General features: G+C 33.0%; 4 protein-coding genes across 6 annotated transcripts; 2 read left to right on the top strand and 2 right to left on the bottom strand.

Moving 5' to 3' along the window:
- Window positions 1–4,647: 4,647 nt before the first annotated feature.
- On the bottom strand, window positions 4,648–6,053 carry LOC137818932 (protein UNUSUAL FLORAL ORGANS-like). The gene has a single exon (XM_068622595.1). It carries the CDS (start codon window positions 5,800–5,802, stop codon window positions 4,693–4,695), a length of 1,110 nt encoding a protein of 369 aa, XP_068478696.1. The 5' UTR covers window positions 5,803–6,053; the 3' UTR covers window positions 4,648–4,692.
- A 2,029-nt stretch (window positions 6,054–8,082) lies between these two features.
- Window positions 8,083–10,320, top strand: LOC137818716 (uncharacterized). The gene is made up of 3 exons (XM_068622290.1): window positions 8,083–8,291; window positions 9,008–9,236; window positions 9,517–10,320. The coding sequence occupies exons 1-3, from the start codon at window positions 8,200–8,202 to the stop codon at window positions 9,802–9,804; spliced, it is 609 nt and encodes a 202-aa protein (XP_068478391.1). The 5' UTR covers window positions 8,083–8,199; the 3' UTR covers window positions 9,805–10,320.
- An 811-nt stretch (window positions 10,321–11,131) lies between these two features.
- Window positions 11,132–13,551, top strand: LOC137818118 (3-isopropylmalate dehydratase small subunit 1-like). Of its 2 annotated transcripts, none has more exons than XM_068621352.1 (2): window positions 11,132–11,989; window positions 13,138–13,551. In XM_068621352.1, the coding sequence occupies exon 1, from the start codon at window positions 11,230–11,232 to the stop codon at window positions 11,986–11,988; it is 759 nt and encodes a 252-aa protein (XP_068477453.1). In that variant the 5' UTR covers window positions 11,132–11,229; the 3' UTR covers window position 11,989; window positions 13,138–13,551. The 2 variants fall into 2 exon arrangements, with proteins under 2 accessions (XP_068477453.1, XP_068477452.1); XM_068621351.1 differs by having other exon boundaries at window positions 11,181–11,989; window positions 13,063–13,551.
- Window positions 13,552–16,167: 2,616 nt separating this feature from the next.
- On the bottom strand, window positions 16,168–18,226 carry LOC137819052 (RNA-binding protein involved in heterochromatin assembly dri1). 2 transcript variants are annotated; one of them, XM_068622776.1, is made up of 3 exons: window positions 17,853–18,226; window positions 16,978–17,353; window positions 16,168–16,526 (listed from the first exon to the last, which is right to left on the bottom strand). In XM_068622776.1, exons 2-3 carry the CDS (start codon window positions 17,331–17,333, stop codon window positions 16,451–16,453), a joined length of 432 nt encoding a protein of 143 aa, XP_068478877.1. In that variant the 5' UTR covers window positions 17,334–17,353; window positions 17,853–18,226; the 3' UTR covers window positions 16,168–16,450. The 2 variants fall into 2 exon arrangements, with proteins under 2 accessions (XP_068478877.1, XP_068478878.1); XM_068622777.1 differs by having other exon boundaries at window positions 16,168–16,801; window positions 17,853–17,985.

Raw genomic sequence — 18,226 nt, 5'->3', positions numbered from 1 at the left:
TGTGTAGATATGTATATATAGGTGCATGACTTTTACTGTTACAATTATTATTATTATTATTATTATGTAGACACTATGACGATGACGACGATGTCCAACAAAGGCAAGTGGCTAAAGGAAAAAAATCACAGAGAGGACGGAGTCAACGTCCGTTGGGATTTTACTTCTTCTTCCTTTTTTCATCATAAAAATATTATTCTATATTAAAGATACTATTTTTTTTAGTTGAGAGTATAATAATATATAAGTGTTAAATTCCATTGAATTCGATTTAAAGTCTATTTATTTAATATGATATTAGAGTCATTTAGAATCTAATTTAACGAGTATTTGTCGGGTTTATCAGGTCATTTATTATCGGACTGATTGTCAGAGTTATTTAGAGTCTATCTTAACGAGTATTTATAGAGCATTTCAGGTCATCAGCTATCGAATCAATTGTCAAAATTATTCAGAATTTATCTTAACGAGTATTTGTCGGATTTATTAGGTTATTCGTTATCCGACTGATAGTTAGAATTATTTGAAATTTATGTTAATGAGTATTTGTCGGACTTATTAGGTCATTTGTTATCATCGTCATACTCATTAGAGTTTATCTTAACAAAATTTTGTCGGACTTACCAAGTCATCCACTATCAAACCAATCATTGATTTTATAAAGTTGAGTTAAACTTATTAAGGAAATAATAATTATCAAATTATATGCAATTATTGTATGTAATATTGTATGATATTGTACCAATTATATGCAATTAATTTAATAATGATATAATCTCATTATTAATATTCCTACCTAATTAGATTGTAAATTGGAGAGAAATTCCCTATATATTTCCTATACATGAAGAAGTGATATAACATACACATAAGGGAATAAGAAACATCTTATTCTTCTTACCATTTTTTATCATTTTCTTAATATCAACTTTACATTAAAAATATATTTAACCCTAAAAAAATCAACCACAAAAAAAAGTAACACCCTCATTATAATAATAGATAATAAAATGTAATAATATTATCTAATATAGAACACTTTGAATACCTAATTAACTTTTTTTTAGTGGGATAATGTCAGAAAGTTGATTGGTGACTCCGAATCTATGAAGTGCGGTGTTGATATGAAAATGGAGGTGGATCTTGTGGTTTCAATTATTACTAAGATCTTGTGGAGCTGAAGACGAAGAGCATTTTACTTGTTATTACAAATTTTTAAATTAAGTTTTGATGGTGAATTATCTGTTTTCATTTTCTAACTTTTAAAACTGAAATAAAAACAAAATTTATATTTATCCATTCAGTTTTAATCATGTGATTTCTCCCCTAAAGTCACGGATTAATCTTATTAATGGTGAAAAAAACCCCAAAAACATAGTATTTAGGAAAAAATGGAGAGGGTTTAGAAAATTAATTTTGGAAACATTATTCAACAAAAAAGGAAAACAAAAATGTATATGAATGTTTACAATAATTGGAGAAGATGAACTTCATAATCTTTTCCACGCAATTAAACATGGAGTTCTTTTATGTTTTCCAAATTATAATTCTTTTGCACTTATTAATGGATTGCATGATTGCATCAAGCTATTATTTCCTAATGGATGTGAGAAAAACATTAATTTAGTACCTACTTCATAAGAATAAAATTTGTTTTTTATTCACTATGGAAAATATAATCAAGAAAATCCAAATACAACATTTAGTATAAATTGGATTTTTACAGATCCAATTGAAATTTAATATAATTTTAAATAATTTGATTCAAATTAAATCTAAATTTATACTTTTTTTTTTAAATAATAAATAATCAAATTCTTCAGTGCAACAAACAAACAATTGTGCAACTAAATTCACATATTTCACTGTATATTAAAAGAAGATTAAATATTAATATTAATTTTTCTCTTAATTAAGAATAAATCATGTGTTTAATTATTTAACTATTGAGAGAGTTTAAACAAAACTAATTTAACTAAAGTTTTTATACTAGGAATTTCTTTTTTCTTGTATTAAAAATGGAATATGTTCCTAAAGTTTTTGTACAAAGACATTTTCACTTGTATCAAAACCTAAACTAAATATATTAATAATTAAGTCAACTATTTTTTTTAAAAAAATTATTTAAATTTTTGTAGATGCAAGTTTAAATAGTTGGATAAAATTTAGATCTAAATCCACATTTAATTTTTTTAGAGGTTTAAAGATTAATTTGATGTTAAAAATCATTTTTAAAATCTAAAATTATTTAAAAATATTATATATTTTTAAATTTAGAGGGAAAATTTGTTGAATTTTTTATATTTAGTAAAATATATAATTAATAATTTAATTATAAAATTAAATTAGTTCTTATGTATGAATTTGGGATTATGAATTCAAATAAGTGAAATTATATAGTTTTTTTACCAATCCTATAATTGTTATATGAAGAACTGTAATAATTTGATTATGTTTAAAATATAAAATCAAAAGGAGAAAGATCCGTACTCTTAAAGTGTTATAATATAATAATTTATTAAATAAACATGTAATCTCAAGTATGAAATCGATCTAATTGCACTTAATGACATTGATGTATATAATGAGTAGTTAATAGGAGAGTTGAATGATGATAATTAAATAAATTTACTAAAGTAAATAGAAATTAGATTAATTGTTTATGAAGTTTGAGGGGTTTAGAGAGCTTAAAGCTTACACCTAATAAAAAAAATTAAGGAAACAATAATTATTGAGCTTTTAAAAAGTTCCAAACGCAACTTCAACTTCAAGATAAATAAAGTAATTTAAGTTTATAAAAGAAATAACATGTGTGAAAATCTAGGAAGATTAAGGAACAGCCAAAATAATTTAACATATTTATTAAAAATTTAAAGGTGAATTAAAAGTTTTACCTTAAAAAAATAAAAAATTAAACAAAATAAAAAAATCTTACAAACATAATATCTTAAGTTTAAGTTAAAATGGTGTTATAACTTTTTATACAAGTTTAATTATAATTAATTATCTCTTCAAAATAATTTAAAAATAATATTGTTACGTAGGTGGTCGAACAAACGTGACACATGTTATTAAATTATCATAATTATATGATTAAAGAGATATAGATACATATGATCAAATTTTTGAAGATCAAACATGGGTCGACAGCTTAAAAATAACTTTATTTTAACACAATGAATTAAGCATAACACACATGTACAAAAATTTTTCTTAATCAGAAGAATAACTCGATAAGTTGTGTTAAACACTAACCTACCTACACATGTACTCACTATTCTTATAAACACACGTCAAATAATGAGACAAAAGTACACATTTAATAACTATAATACTCTAACAATTGTATACCAAACTCAAACTTGAATCTTAGAGTGTCTTTTACAGGTAGTTACATCTCTAACTGAGATCGAGTACTAGAATCAAAACTCGAAACTATCAACAATAGTTTGAGGTGAATACTCCTTCCCTACCCATATAAAAAGAAATATATAAGATGAATAAAAAAAAACTAAAAACTATGAATAAAAATTGATTAATTAATTAGTCTTTGTTTGATTCAATTTTAGTTAATTATTGGATAATTTATTTTAGAATTTTGGTGGACTAGCTTACTTACTTGATTTTGTTCATAGTTTTGACACAATCCCTCCAACCCCAAATTTGATTATAATAATTTGTTTAAGCATTGAAAGTGTTATTTTAATTTGTAAGACGATTGAATCAAAGCAATGTGTGTTAGCACATTCACATGTGGATAATAATTAGTAGTTGCGTAGCTTAATATTGCAACCAAGTTTTGAAGATAAACACGATACGTAAATGGAAGGAAAACTCACCACGTAGATGCATTTCATATTAGGACAAAACTTGCATCTATTATAATAATCTACCTACTTCCTTAAACCAAACACTATTAATTAACAAAAGTAACATGGTTACATACTATTATCAACATTTCACATCTATTTATCTTTTATTATAGTGTCACCACTTTCATTCATATCTTTTGATTTTAGGGTTATAAGTGTATATTATTTAAAAAATGAGTTAAATATATATATATATATATAAATAAAAAGAAAGGTATAAAAAAAAGTATTTCTAGCATATAAGTTGTGTAAGATAAAAAATTTTTGTTGATACTCCTTAGAAAACATAAGGGTTACTACAACAATTCTATAGGGAAATTTGGCTTGGTCCAAAGAAACAAACCCTTCTAATTTTGTTCTTCAAATTGAAGAAGGCAAAGAAAGCAAATAATGGTTGGATAACTTTAATTATTCAAAACAAAAATTTCAATAAATTAATACAAAAAGTTGTCATAATCATGACAATCACAATCACTTTATGAATGTTATCAATGTATTAAAGATTGCTCAAATAATGGATGACCTTTTTCATGGATTGTCATAGCCAAATAAAGTTGACATAATAGGCATAGAGACCAACATTCAAATCCACTTTCAAACTTCAAATGCAATATTCAAACCATTTTTACATTATTTGTAAAGTAATTGTATTAGAATAAATCTCTATTTTACTATCAAATATTTTAATTAATTAATTAATTATTATTTCAATCTATTCCATCAATTTAAGTTTGAAAGTTGGATAAGCAGTTATATTAAATACAAAAGAAGACAATTTTTGTAGATTTTTTTTTTATATTAAACATTAACTTACAAAAAACTAGTGTTGTTTGAAAGATAAAAGAGTTGGATGAAGAAGTGCTCCTCTTATGGCAGAATTGGCCAATTTTTTCCCCTTTAGATTATCCCAAACCCATTCCCATTTATCCATATCCCCAACCCTTCTGCAAACCACCATTCCAGAACCAAGATCTCTATACAAACAAACACAATCCTCATTTCCCACACACTTCACACTCTCCCAAACACTCTTTCCTCCCAACAATCTCAACCCCAGTTCAACCGGAACCTCATCAACCAAACACCACCTCTCCCCTTCACTCAGCCGCCATATGCAGCCGCCGCCGCCGCAAGCGCCACCCACCAACCCCAATGCACCGTTTCTCTTCACAAGGCATGCAAACTCCAGCTTCTCAGCCATGGGCACCGCCATTTCCCTCCACCCATTTCTCCCGACATCATACCCCACAACACTGTAGGCTCTTGCAGAGGTTACCCAATACAGAGTTTCTCCGATGCAGACATTCTCGTTCGGCGTCCACACCGTCAGTCTCACGGCCAGCTCCGTCGGCGTCGACCCCACAATCCGCCACGCGTCGACCCTCGAGTCGTACATCTCCACCCTGGTTTCGTACGTGGCGCCGCCTTGCGCCGCCTCCGACATGCCTCCCGCCACGTAGACTCTGAAGGGTGGGAACAGAACATCATCATGGGATGAGTTCGAGGAGTCCGAGGTTGTGACTCCAACGGCCGGTTTGGTCCTTGCGGCGTGCAGAGGGGGGAGGTGCTTGAACTCTCCGGTGAAGGGGTTGCAGAGACCCAGTTGGAGGATTGTGGAGTTGGTGATTCTGAGGAGGAGGAGGCTTCCTACTGAAGCTATTGGGCGGATTGATGGGAGTGGCAGAGAGAGGTGGTGCCATTTGTCTATGGTGGGATTGCGAGCATAGCAAGAGGCTCTGTGGTTGCGAATTGGAAGAGCCAAGAACCATGAAGAGGTTGTTGTTGTTGCTGTTGTTGGAGATGGAGGATGTGCTTTGGAACAAGTGTGCCAGTTCTTGCAAGCTGATCTTGCTATGGCGAGTGAGTCTGGGGAGAGGAAGGAGAAGATTTTGGCTAAGAGATCGAAGGGTAGGTTGCTCCACATTGACATGCCCAAAATCACTCTTCAATCTATGGGACTGATACTTATCTCCTATTTTATTCCTCAATTCAGAAAGAGAATAAAAAAATAAAGTATTCTAGATATTGTGTATTTTAAAATTTGAAACTCTCTCACAATTTTACCTAGAAGACTTTATTTAAATTTTAACCGATGTAAAAATATATTAAAATTACTGAAATATTATTGTATCTATATTGGTAAAAATGATTTAGATAATAATGGAAACGAGTTGGACCATTGTTGACGTGTTTATGATATCTTTGTTTCTTTCTTCAAATGTTGATGTTCGATTGGGATGGACCTGATAAAAGAACTCTCAAACGATCAAGTAAGTACACTGTAAAAAAAATGTGTATTTGTGAACTAATTAAAGCGTAACTTGTAACTTGAACATATATGTAAAGAGTTTATTTATAGTGTTGGTCATATTTCTTGTTGAAATTATCTGATTAATTGATTTTGTTGAGATTTTTCTATATACTCTAGGACATAATTATAATTCACTGAATTATGGTTGTTGCTGTGATTTATTAAATATACTCTATCACTAAGTAACTAACATTAACATTTTTTCATAGGATTTTATGAGCAAGTGAATTTGTGATGAAAGAACTTTTAGTTGCTAAATGAGGGAAGTATTTTGAAGTTCAGAATAAGGTTGTATTTAAGTGTGGTAGTTAAAAATGATGTTTGTTTTTTTATAGTTATTGGTGGAACAATTATTAGAGTCCAATAATTGCATTGAAATGTGTGACCCACATGTGATGTGGAGGTGTGTCACCCCACCAAGTTGTGTGTGACTTTTGAAACCTAAATTGGATTGGATGGTTCTTGGTGATAGCCGAAGGGTGAGAGAATATATACTCTTCTATTTCACAACCTCAACCTCAACAATTCTTTTTTTTCCTCCTTTTTCAAACCAAATTCACTTCCAATAAATCCTCTACTCTTTTCTACAAAGCTTTTTCTAGCTACTTTTACAAAATTTAAAAAATTCAGAATAAAAGATAATTTTAGAAAATTTAAAAGATGATATGTGGAGAAAGATTTTGCATAAATGCAGGTTTTCTTTTATAATTTTTTACGGACTTTTTCTTTCTGCACCTCTATATATTCTTCTTTCACCTCTAAAAACTTTTGTATTTCCAAAAATATCTCTCTGTAATATTTTGAATTATGTAGTTTGGAAGTCTTTTTTCAAATTCATAATTAGCTTTCGAATTACATAATGCAGAAGTCTTCTTTCAGATGCATGATTAGTTTCCAGATTATATAATCTGAAAATCTTTTTTTAGCTTCCAGATTATATAATACGGAAGTCTTTTTTCAAATGCGTGTCCGAATTACATAATCCGAAAGTCAGAAAGGATAAAAAAGTATCTTCACATTTTATATGGGGGTGGCAAAAGAAATCATGGAGGTGCAAAAAGAAACAGTCTTTTTTACACCTTGACATGTTTTAAATTTGAATGGGCCTGGCCCAAATAAACTGATTTGGATAAGTGGTGAAATCCAAAGGCGTTATTCCACTGTTCCTACCTTAATACTTTTGTAAATAAATTAAACAAAATTAAATATATTTTTCAATTGATATATAATATACATAAACTAATTTTAATTTATGAAGTCATTTTTTAATTTTTCTATCTTAAAAAGACTTATACATATATTTATTGCATCTCCATCATGTCATTGTCTTGTCATGTTGTTGATCACGACTTAAATGTTGAAATCAATAAAGTAAAATATTACCATTAAATGTTTAAATTTAAACCTAAAACAATTAAATAAACACATTTTAAACCTTGAAAGATTAAACTCATCAATTTAAAAATAAGTTTAAACAAAATTATAGGTACATATATATAATAAAATTACACCCAAACAATTTTTACTAACCATTCTACAGATTATAAATTTTAAAATTATTTCATACGTATTTTTTTTATAGATCAAAATTGATAGTGTATATATTTTAAAATATAATTCGTTTTGAATTTCTTCCATTCAGTTTTAATAAAATTGAATTAAATAATGCAGATAATATAAAGTTATAATTTTTGACCAGTAATTATTGATAAAACGTTACATGGATATGTTGTTCATAGTTTGACATGGGCGTGGTTGGTCCATTGGAGAAGAAACATTGACCAAACAAGAGTTGAGATTGAAGGAAAAACCAAAACCACAAAGGAAAATGTTTTTTTTGACAGGAGTAACTTTCTCTTGGAGGGTATTTTTGCTATATATACAGAACAAGAGATGAAGGTAAAATGGGATTTTAGGGTAAAATTGATCTCTTCAAAGTGTTACCTCCTTTTGGAACATCAATTCCATTTTTGTGGGACCTTTTAGAATCCAGGGTCCTTTCAAAGATTTGGAGCTATGGCTTCTTCTAGGAGATGCGCCACCCTCATTTGCTCCATTGCCTTTTCAATATATTTCTTTATCATCATTTTTCAAGTTCCCATTTTCAGGTAACCCTTTTCCCTGTTCCTCCTATTTCGTTCATGCTAATCACCCTTAGCAATTTCTTCAATGCCTTTCTCAGAATGGCATAAACAAACCATAGCAGAACCAGACAAAATGATTATAGCATGTGGTAAAAAGAACAAAAACAGATAATCTTTTATTTTTTTGTTGATATTTTTTAATCCAGATTTTACAGTTTTTTTTAATCATGTATTGTAGATCCAATGTGCCTTTTTTAAATAATCCGTCAGCAACATGATTGAAATCAAATGCATCTTCAATTAAATATTGCAGAAATCAGGGTTGATGTAATGTAACATATACAAACCTGTTTTGCTACTTGCATCTTTTTATTGTGTTAATTTTCGATGTGTTGATCAAGTGCGAGTTATGTAACATGGCATCATGGACCACAGAACTAGCAGGCAAATAGAAGTGCACAATGGAATCTCCTAATTATTTGACAATTGAAAGTGGTTCTTGTGACATTGATTTCTCCTGAATATTTGACAATTGAAGTGGTTTGTGGAAAATTATAACATTAGTTTTGTTTGTGATGATTGATTGCACTGCCACTAGTAACAGGGTCTTGTTATTGGAATTTTTTTTCTTCCAATTCCTGCAATTATTAATGCCAAAAGCTTAGAATGGAGTTCTGGAATAGTGCTTTTTGAATTTGTATCGATGTGATGATGATCACAAAGGTCCTTTTTGTTTCCAGTGTTCCATGCAGAATAGGAATCTGCAAGACACCGATTGAAGTGACAGCATCTCAGTTAATTGCAAGTGAGGTCGTCCCTCTTTCTGTAGTGAAGATTCTTGTCTACCCTGGAGCTCTGGCAAAGGCAATTTGCAACCAGAAAACCATTCCAAGCTACAAAAATCTGCTAAACTTTCAACAGCTCAATACAAGGGCAGTCTCTGCTGCATCAGATATCCAACGCCTAGAGGTGTGGTGTTGATTGGTAACTGAATAATTCCTCTGTTAGTATATAGACACTACTTCTAAATCTCAACACACAGGCTGTTCTTGGTTAAACTTTTCTTAAAATTATATAAAATCATGAGTGAAAAGTTCATCAAACAAGGAGTGTGCCTTACTTAATTTTGCAATTTCTAACAAATTTCAACCAATAATGAAGTTGGTGTTGAAAGAAGTGTGCTAGTATTTGGTGATGAACTCCTTGAATGTTAAGCTTTGGCCCTCATTTTATTGGGATTGTTTTGCAGGTTCTTGCAGGAAGCTACTTGTCTGTGGCAGGAGCAATCACAGGGCTGATAAAACCAGGGAGAATGGGACTTTTTGGAATACTTCTTCTCATATGGGGTGTGATTAGAGAGTCAATAATGGGAAAATCCGGATTTGCTCAAACAAAAGGCATCCATATCTATCCAGCCATGTATATTATACTAATCTCAGCATTCTTCTCAATTAGAAAGGATGTGAGAAAGTTAATTCGCACCTTCACTAGAAAGCGTGTAGTGAAGGCTAAACGTGTGAAATCAAAGAGAAAATGAGTCTGGCAATGACATGCATGCGTCTATGGCCTAAATTGGCTATGATGCTTGAATCTGATAGGTTGGTAGCACTTATATTGCTCAATGCAATTGCAAACACAGGAATGGAATACAAGAATTCTTGATCACAACAGGGTAGCTAGTGGTGAATATGCAGCATGAATTTTTTGTATTGTTCATGAATGACAATGACTTGCAGAAACTGTGAAGCGCATTCCTTGCTGCTGTTCTGAACAGGGGTTTGACAATTCTTTAGGAAGTGCAAAATTCAGCTTATTTTCTGCACTTTTGGTTCTTTCATTGCATTGATCAAATTCAACAAATGGATGTCATTATTTATTTATTTTCAAAAAGAGATATACATGAGCAGAATGAGTTGTAGACATAATTTTCTTTGTCCAATTCATTGAATACTGTTCTGAATACAAAATACTTAAAATGGGGACTGTTGGTTATTTCATTGCATTTGTTAAATCTAAAGAACAAGGGGTTTGTTTCCTAAACTCAAACACAAAATCTAGCACACCACCATTCTTTATCATAGCTAAGAAGATAATTTGTTTCTTTATTTCACCTCATTATTAAATCAAAGTCACTGCTTAGCTTTTCTAGTTTAATATCGAATTGAAACATCAAAATTGGATTCCAAATTTTATGTTCGGAAGTGCTTTAAAATTTAAGTTCATAATGTGATATAACAATTCTATGAAATAACAAAAAGATAAGATTGAGTCCTTCCCCATTGCTAAAAAATTAGGTTAATAGCGTAAACCTTTATTAATTTGAAGTCCGGATTTAGAATAATAAATTTTACATATGCACTAATTGTTACAGTATTAATTTATTTTAATTCATAGTATTTGTACTGGGCGTGTGTTCGTACGACACTTAAAGTTAAGACCGATTGACATGACTAAAATCATTACACTTAAGACAGAAGATTAACGAGACTAATAAATGTCTTAATTATTCAATATTAATAACATCGAATGTCGAACATCGAGATCTCATTTGAGCGTAGAAGTGTGTTTTTGTATGTACCATCAGAGTTTGAAGTTCACAAATACGAGAAGTGAAAGGAGAGCATGAAGGCAGTATCAAAAGAAAAGAAGAAAAGTAGACCGACTAACCGAGAAGGAAGACAATCGTTTTCTTGATTCCAATCCAACCGAAGAGTATTGAATCTAGTTTTTAATATATGATATGTCTAATAAAAATATGAGATTCAATAGTTGAATTAATTAAATTTGAATTTTATAAAAAAATACTATCGAAAGTTAATTAATTTTGTGTTGAATTTTAATATAACTGTAAAAGAAAAAGAAGCGTTGTTGGGTCCTGCTAAACGTTGTCGTTTGAATACCCTAAGATAAATTACCATGAACGTTTAGCAAAGGAAACTGAGAGAGAGAGAAAGGTATTGAAATGAAAACAATGGCGTTATTCTCTGCAACTGCTGCAACCGTTATTCCTCGAAACCTCGCCATCGCTTCTTCCTCCAAACACTTCCTAGCTCATTCTCTTCTTCCTTCTTTTCCTCGCTTCGTCTCATTCCCCACTCCCAAATCAAACCCTCGCAATCTTCGAACGGTTTCTCTTCAATCCCCACGCGCACAAGCCAGCGCGTCTCCCTCTCCCTCCGCCACCTTCCACGGCCTCTGCTACGTCGTCGGCGACAACATCGACACGGACCAGATCATCCCCGCGGAATACCTCACCCTCGTTCCTTCCAAGCCCGACGAGTACGAGAAGCTCGGCTCCTACGCCCTCGTCGGCCTCCCGGCCTCCTACGCCACGCGCTTCGTTGACGCCGGTGAGACCAAGACTAAGTACGCCATCGTCATCGGCGGCGCCAACTTCGGCTGCGGCTCCTCCCGCGAGCACGCGCCCGTCGCACTGGGCGCAGCCGGCGTTTCCGCCGTGGTTGCGGAGTCGTACGCGCGGATCTTCTTCCGGAACTCGGTGGCCACCGGCGAGGTGTACCCTCTGGAGTCGGAGAGCCGCCTCTGCGAGGAGTGCCGCACCGGCGATGTTGTCACGATTGAGCTCGGAGAGAGCCGCTTGATCAATCACACCACCGGAAAGGAGTATCGCTTGAATCCGATCGGCGACGCGGGTCCGGTGATTGAGGCTGGTGGCATCTTTGCTTATGCGAGGAAGTCCGGCATGATTCCCTCTCGTTGAGGTATAGCGTTCTTACCTTCTCCTTTTGATGCCATAATTTTATGACAGTCACCATTGTGTAGAGTAATTATATAAACTAAGATTGGATGAGCGAAAATTGCCTGAAGCACAGATAGAAAAGGGTCCGTGTGAATTTCTTCAAGTGTAAGTTTTCTGAGTCCTCCTTTAAAGATAATAAACTATTTGATTTCTCAAGCCTTGTAGCTCTTGCGTCTGATTGACTAGTCTGTTGAGTTGAGCTATCTTGATGAGAGTAAGGTTAACTGTAACCTGGATTAAGGTTTGTCTAGGTTAATAGTACATTAGTACTACATACGATCAAACTTTATCAGTGACCACAACATACAGAAATTCTTAAAAACGATGCAGGAGTACACTTTTTGACTCAAGATATTATGCAAATTTAACTAGGTAATCTAGAACAGAAGTTTGATTGCAAGTTAATTTGTTTTCTCCACCTATTTGTATACCTGTAAGAGAATCTATGAGTTTACTCATGAGTTTGACAACAATGGTCCCGACATTCTTTTCAATTGGTATTATAGTATTTCTTCATTCCTCTGAACTGCAAACCAGTGGCACAGTGTTCTCTAGGAACTAGTCAAAAGGTTAGTGCACAGCCAATCGTGGGTATCGAGACTGTGGAGCATTGTGGGAATGTGGGATTTTAGGATCCAATTTTTAGGTGAGAATTGAGTCCTACATTTGTGGTTTGCTAATTTTGTGTGGCGGTTTATAAGCCTTTGGACTCTTCAACTACAATGACTAGCTTTTGTGGTAGGTATAGTTCTCCTAATTGTCTTATCAATTTAATTGGATCCTAACAAAACCATTTTCAGACTCTATTGGCTATGATTGGTGTTTTCTTTGTGTTCTAAAAATGAAAACAATACGTTGTACCATATGCTATTGTCAAATCTTTAGATTTTGTAGTTTGGTTTGTTATCAGCATCCAACATGGTCATCTTCTGTATTCGATGCTCATTTTTGGAAGTTAAGTTAGAGCATCTTGATGCACTTTTTTGTGTTTCCAAAAGCTTGTAGACTTGGCTCATATTTATATTTTCCCTTCAGGTTCTATGTTTTCTTTTGATTCTAACATCTTCCATGTCCACCACACAATTGGACTGGCAAATTTTTACCTTCCAGATAGATCTTGTCGTGGCAGTAGATATTTGGGGAAGCTGGAAGCATTCGTGGATTTGTTGGAACCGTGTCACCTTTGGCAACAACTACCCAATTATTTGAGTATTTGCAACATATTGCCTTCTGGATGCAGATTCTTTCTCGTAGTATGCAGTTTTGACATTTGACAGTTCCGCAGATAGGCTACTGCTTTGTCTTTCCAAGGTGAAAGTAATTTGGTTGAAGTTTAGTACTGTAATTTGGCTTTAGAATTATTTGTACTTGGGAAATATGATATTTTCCTTGATGTCAAAGTTTGGATGGATGTAGCATCAGCAGGATCTTTAGTATATTATAGTTTGTACTCCTTGCTTTGCGGATGCTGATTTGAGAAGTTTGTTTTTAAATAATATGAAACGGGTGGATTGGTATTTTAAATTTCCAAATGCCATTCGAAACAGTAGAATACAATAATAATGTTACATTAGCTTCTAAATAACAGCAAAAAAGAAAACTACAAAAATGTTATGGCCTAAGTTTTTTTTCTTCTTAATTTGTGACTCCAGGAACAGTGTTGAAACTGATCTTCTAGTGCTTGTTCTTAAAAACCGTTTATTCTTTTTCCAATTCTTAGCAAAGTATATATACTCGTGGTATTTTAAGAACTTGTTTAACATAAACAGAACATTGAAATGCAGAGAATTGTTTACTCACCGGAGGAGTAGAATCACCAAGTTTCTCACATTTCTTTGCTGTCATGCTTGGAAGCTCATAGGTTTCCAAGACTAAAGAGATGAATTACAGAAACCCATCTTATTGGGCTCGGTTCAGATGGAGGCCTGATCTGATCAGTCATTTGTTTTTGGTTAAAAAATTTCTCAATATTTTTCCATTAAAAAGTTGGATGATGACCAACTGTAGATTACAATTGTTAATTTTTAATGTGTGGAATAAAAATGAACAATTAAAATTATGTGAATTAAGATTGTCCACACTAAATTAAGTAAAAAACCGCACTTAAATCTTGATATTTTAAAACTTCCCTTCTACATTTGTTGATTTTTCTTGGTTGGTTTAGTCAGGAGAACAACATATTTCTATGTATAAAATTGCAATTTCATGGCAGTTAATAATTTTTACTCAAGAATAGAAAAAAGAAAAGAGAAGAGAGGAAACTTTGATCGAGCAAATCTTGACCTTTCAATTTCTCAATTTATTACACAACAAGCATATGCTTTATTGTGATGGCTATGTTCTTAACTTCATTTAACAAGTCCCAACAAAATGGTTCATATCAATTTCTTGACAAATTTTCATCTATTTGGAGTATCTTTTCTAACTTGGTTTGTTTCTTTATATATTCTTCTTCTAACATTCATATGGACCTGAGGTTGTGACGCCCGATAAAGCAACAATGAAATCACACAGAGATGTCTGCATTCACCAATAGCTTCTTTCGAAATCTCATGAGTGCAAACTTCTGCATTCACCAATTGATCTATTTGCCTCATTTATCATTTAGAATGTTACTTTATTTTTCACGGAACAAGACAAATAAATAAAATGATTCTAACTCGCAAAAATCAATGTAAGGTTCCTTAATGGAAAGAAGAATCACTTATTTTCAAGTTCAGAATTGATAAGATGTTAGATGAGATTTTCAAAGTCTGCATCATTACCAAACTGCACCCAACTAGGAGAACATATTGGGACCTCCAACTGATAAGCATTAAGCCATGCAACTTTTTTTCAAATGATAATAATAGTAAAACTGAGAATAATGAAATAACACTAACACATCAAACAAGGATAACATATCCTACATAATCTACAATTTATACTGTAACTGGTATTTATACTGTATTACTGTGATCGGTTTAATTGGTATTTTCTTTTTATGGTTCATATTTCGGATTGGGTTCATTAGTCATCGTATTTTAATTGGGTTTTTAAAATGAAAGCGTAAGAACTCAACGGGATCTATCAGACCACTTATAATATGTTGTCTCACGCACGACCTCTTGCACGACCTCTCACTCTCAGCGTAAGAGGATATATTGAAATTTTTATGAAATTGAATTAAACTTAAAATCCACTTCATAATATAAACCTTTCCTTAAAAAGAGTGAGAGACACTTCACTAACATAAAGCTTGCCTGAAAGGAAGACAAGAGTCCTACACAAAAGCAAACGTAGTTATGCACTCTTTGGCTCATCTTTTAAATCCTCAATGCACATCCTTTTTAAAGCCATACTTTACACTCAGATAAAGGAATCCAATGTGATTTCTGTTTCAAATATGCTCTCTAAGCCACTGAAGGAAAAACTAGTTAGATATATTTCTCATATGAAAAGCAGAGGTGTAGAACTAGTAATATTTCCCAGTAATCAATACTCTTACATAAAAATCACATTCCAGACAATTTAAAACATGTTCAACTTGATTAAAATGCAGAGTTCTTTGTCATCCTCCTCTTTTTACAAGTTTATTTTTCAACTAGCTTCTATTATAACTGGCAATAGTGTTGCACGTCACATCATATACTATTCTAAAATAGTTGTTGATGTAACATAATTAATTGTCATGTTACCAAGCAGTTTTTTGCTAGATACCATTTTTTAGATTAATGTATAAAGTTTATGAAATCAAAACCAATGAAAAAGAAACAGCATGGACCAAATTTGTACATCAAATAAAGGTATATTCACATAGAAACTAAAGAAGATATCTTGGTCTTCCTTTTTTTACTCCATAGTTGAACATTACTGCTTGAAATTCTGATTCAAAGTTATTTCAAATATTCTTTTTGTCAACCCAAAGGCTTTAAAGGTGAGTCCTTGTTAAAAGAAAATGATTGGTAGAGTTGTGTGCATAGTACTATTTTGTTTTGAGTTAGCAAGTAATAAGAAATGGTGTAGTACCACATATGACCCCACATGCATATATACTTAATTTTGATTGGTGTTGGATTATTCAGAATAAGATGGTCCACTTGGTGAAAGTTAATCAAATGAATGTGATGGATCACTGCATCAGCACTTCTCAGACATCAGTTCAGAAAAGAAAAGAGATTCATATTGATTTAAGAAAACCACGCACCATACAATAAATGGAACTCTCTAACGCCAAAACTAAAGAAAATAGTTTAAAGCACCGAAACAACATGGGTGTAGTTCTTGATGTAAATCTGAGAAAGATCCTAAGGGATGTAGCTAGCTAGCTTCTCTGTAACATGGCCTTTGAAACCACCTTTTCAGAATTCACACTGTCTTTAACATCCCAAAGAAATTAATAAAGAAATCTTGCAGCATCTCCAATAATCAATGTAACTCATTTCTAGTACGTGTCCCTTGGAGCACTGCATTTAAAACATTCCATTCTGCTAGCGAAGTTGTGCTCATTGCATCCTGATCTGCTCAATCACAAAAGTAAAAATGAATCAACTTTGTCATGAAGAAACACAAGGAATTGAAACACTACTTGGTTAGCCATATTTTGCACTGCTGAGCTGAAGGGGCAACCGGTTTTCAAAGTATGCAACTTCTAAAAGCAGTCAAAGAAAGGGGAACCCAATAAAGATATCAGTTGCATGCCTACAACACCAACAGTGCCTTTTGTTTTTGTGGTGTTTGTCATATTCTTCACACTTTAAAGACAGCAGGCAAAGGAAAAGCACAAGATTGTCCCCTAAGCAAGAACCAAAAAATCAAAGGGTGCTGATATATTAACAATCTCAACAGTAAAAACACACACACTTCACATCATAATAAATGTATGTTTTTTTTGTGCTGATGGTGTCAACAAAACTTTTCTCAAAATCAAAAGATGGTGAAACACACAAAATCAATGAATGAATGAGTCACCTGCTGCATATCCAATCACCAGATTTCCATCCAGGTCTTCCACTGCCACCAAAAGCTCTTGAGCGCAAGATGTCACTGTTGTAGCCTCCAGCCAAGTCATCCTTAAAAGCACCACACTTGAAGCAGCTAGAGCGGCTAGCAAAGTTGTGTGCACCACAGTTAGCAGCAGCACAGTACCAGTCACCAGGGCGAACATCTGACCCAGTTAACCCAAATGAAGACCCTCCTCTTCCTCCAAACGCACCAAAATCAATTCTATCTCCATATTTTGAGTCCCCACATCGCTGGCACGAATCTCTCCTCTGAAAGTTCAGGTGCTGGCATGACCTGCAGTTCCAGTCTCCCGGTCTGCTCATATTTACTTCTCTGCAGATCACTGTTGCATTCACCAAACACAATCATCGTTAGAAGACTATATTATGAACCAAGTGTCAAATGTTCAATACATTTTTCTGTTAACAAGCTTGATGCTTCCACATTATATACATGTTTTTGTGTATAGTGCTAGGCACTAGCTAGCTTGCTAGCATCATGCTTATTATAATATTGGGACAAATCTAAAATAAAATAACTCAGTGATGGATTAACTTCTCTGAAACATATGAAAACAAGTTACGAGGCTGACATAATATAGCACTATAGTAGAAGACAGATTGATCACATTATATAATCACGAATGATATATTCACAACCTGCTCCACTACACAACAATCTGTGATTCATGATATGAAAAAAAATGGTATTTTTGTTATTTTATACAAAAAATTTGAAATTTTAGACAAAGAAATGAAGTTGTAGAATGGAAAATTTTAGGTGGGTGAGATTGAAAAAAAATTATGAAGGGGGATAGTGGAATGGAAAATACAAAGACCAACCTGAAGATAATGTGGTGAGTTGGAGTATTAGAGAAGCAGAAGAAGCTGTAGAGGATTTGCTGATGAGAAAATGTGGTATGGGGGATGGTTTATATACTGGCAGAGACCACAGAAAAAAGAGAATAAACGGAGGGCTGTGTTGTAGTACTTTTTAGTGTTGTTTGAGTGACAACCTAGATAAATGGAATCAATGAATTCTAAAGGAGGGAAAAGAGATAAAGGAAATTCGTGCTACAATTCCAAAGAGAGCACACTTTGAATTTTGAACATTTACTTTGGCAGTGGGCTACAATTTCATTTTTGTTTGTTTTTAATGGCATGGTAATGGGTGCAAAGTGTATATAGGGTAATCATTTGTCCTTCAACTCCAAAAT

Source organism: Phaseolus vulgaris, chromosome 10 (genome assembly GCF_000499845.2).
Source record: "Phaseolus vulgaris cultivar G19833 chromosome 10, P. vulgaris v2.0, whole genome shotgun sequence".
NCBI lineage: Eukaryota > Viridiplantae > Streptophyta > Magnoliopsida > Fabales > Fabaceae > Phaseolus > Phaseolus vulgaris.
Note: the sequence above shows the minus strand (reverse complement) of the source record. Positions and strands in the feature narration are given on the sequence as shown.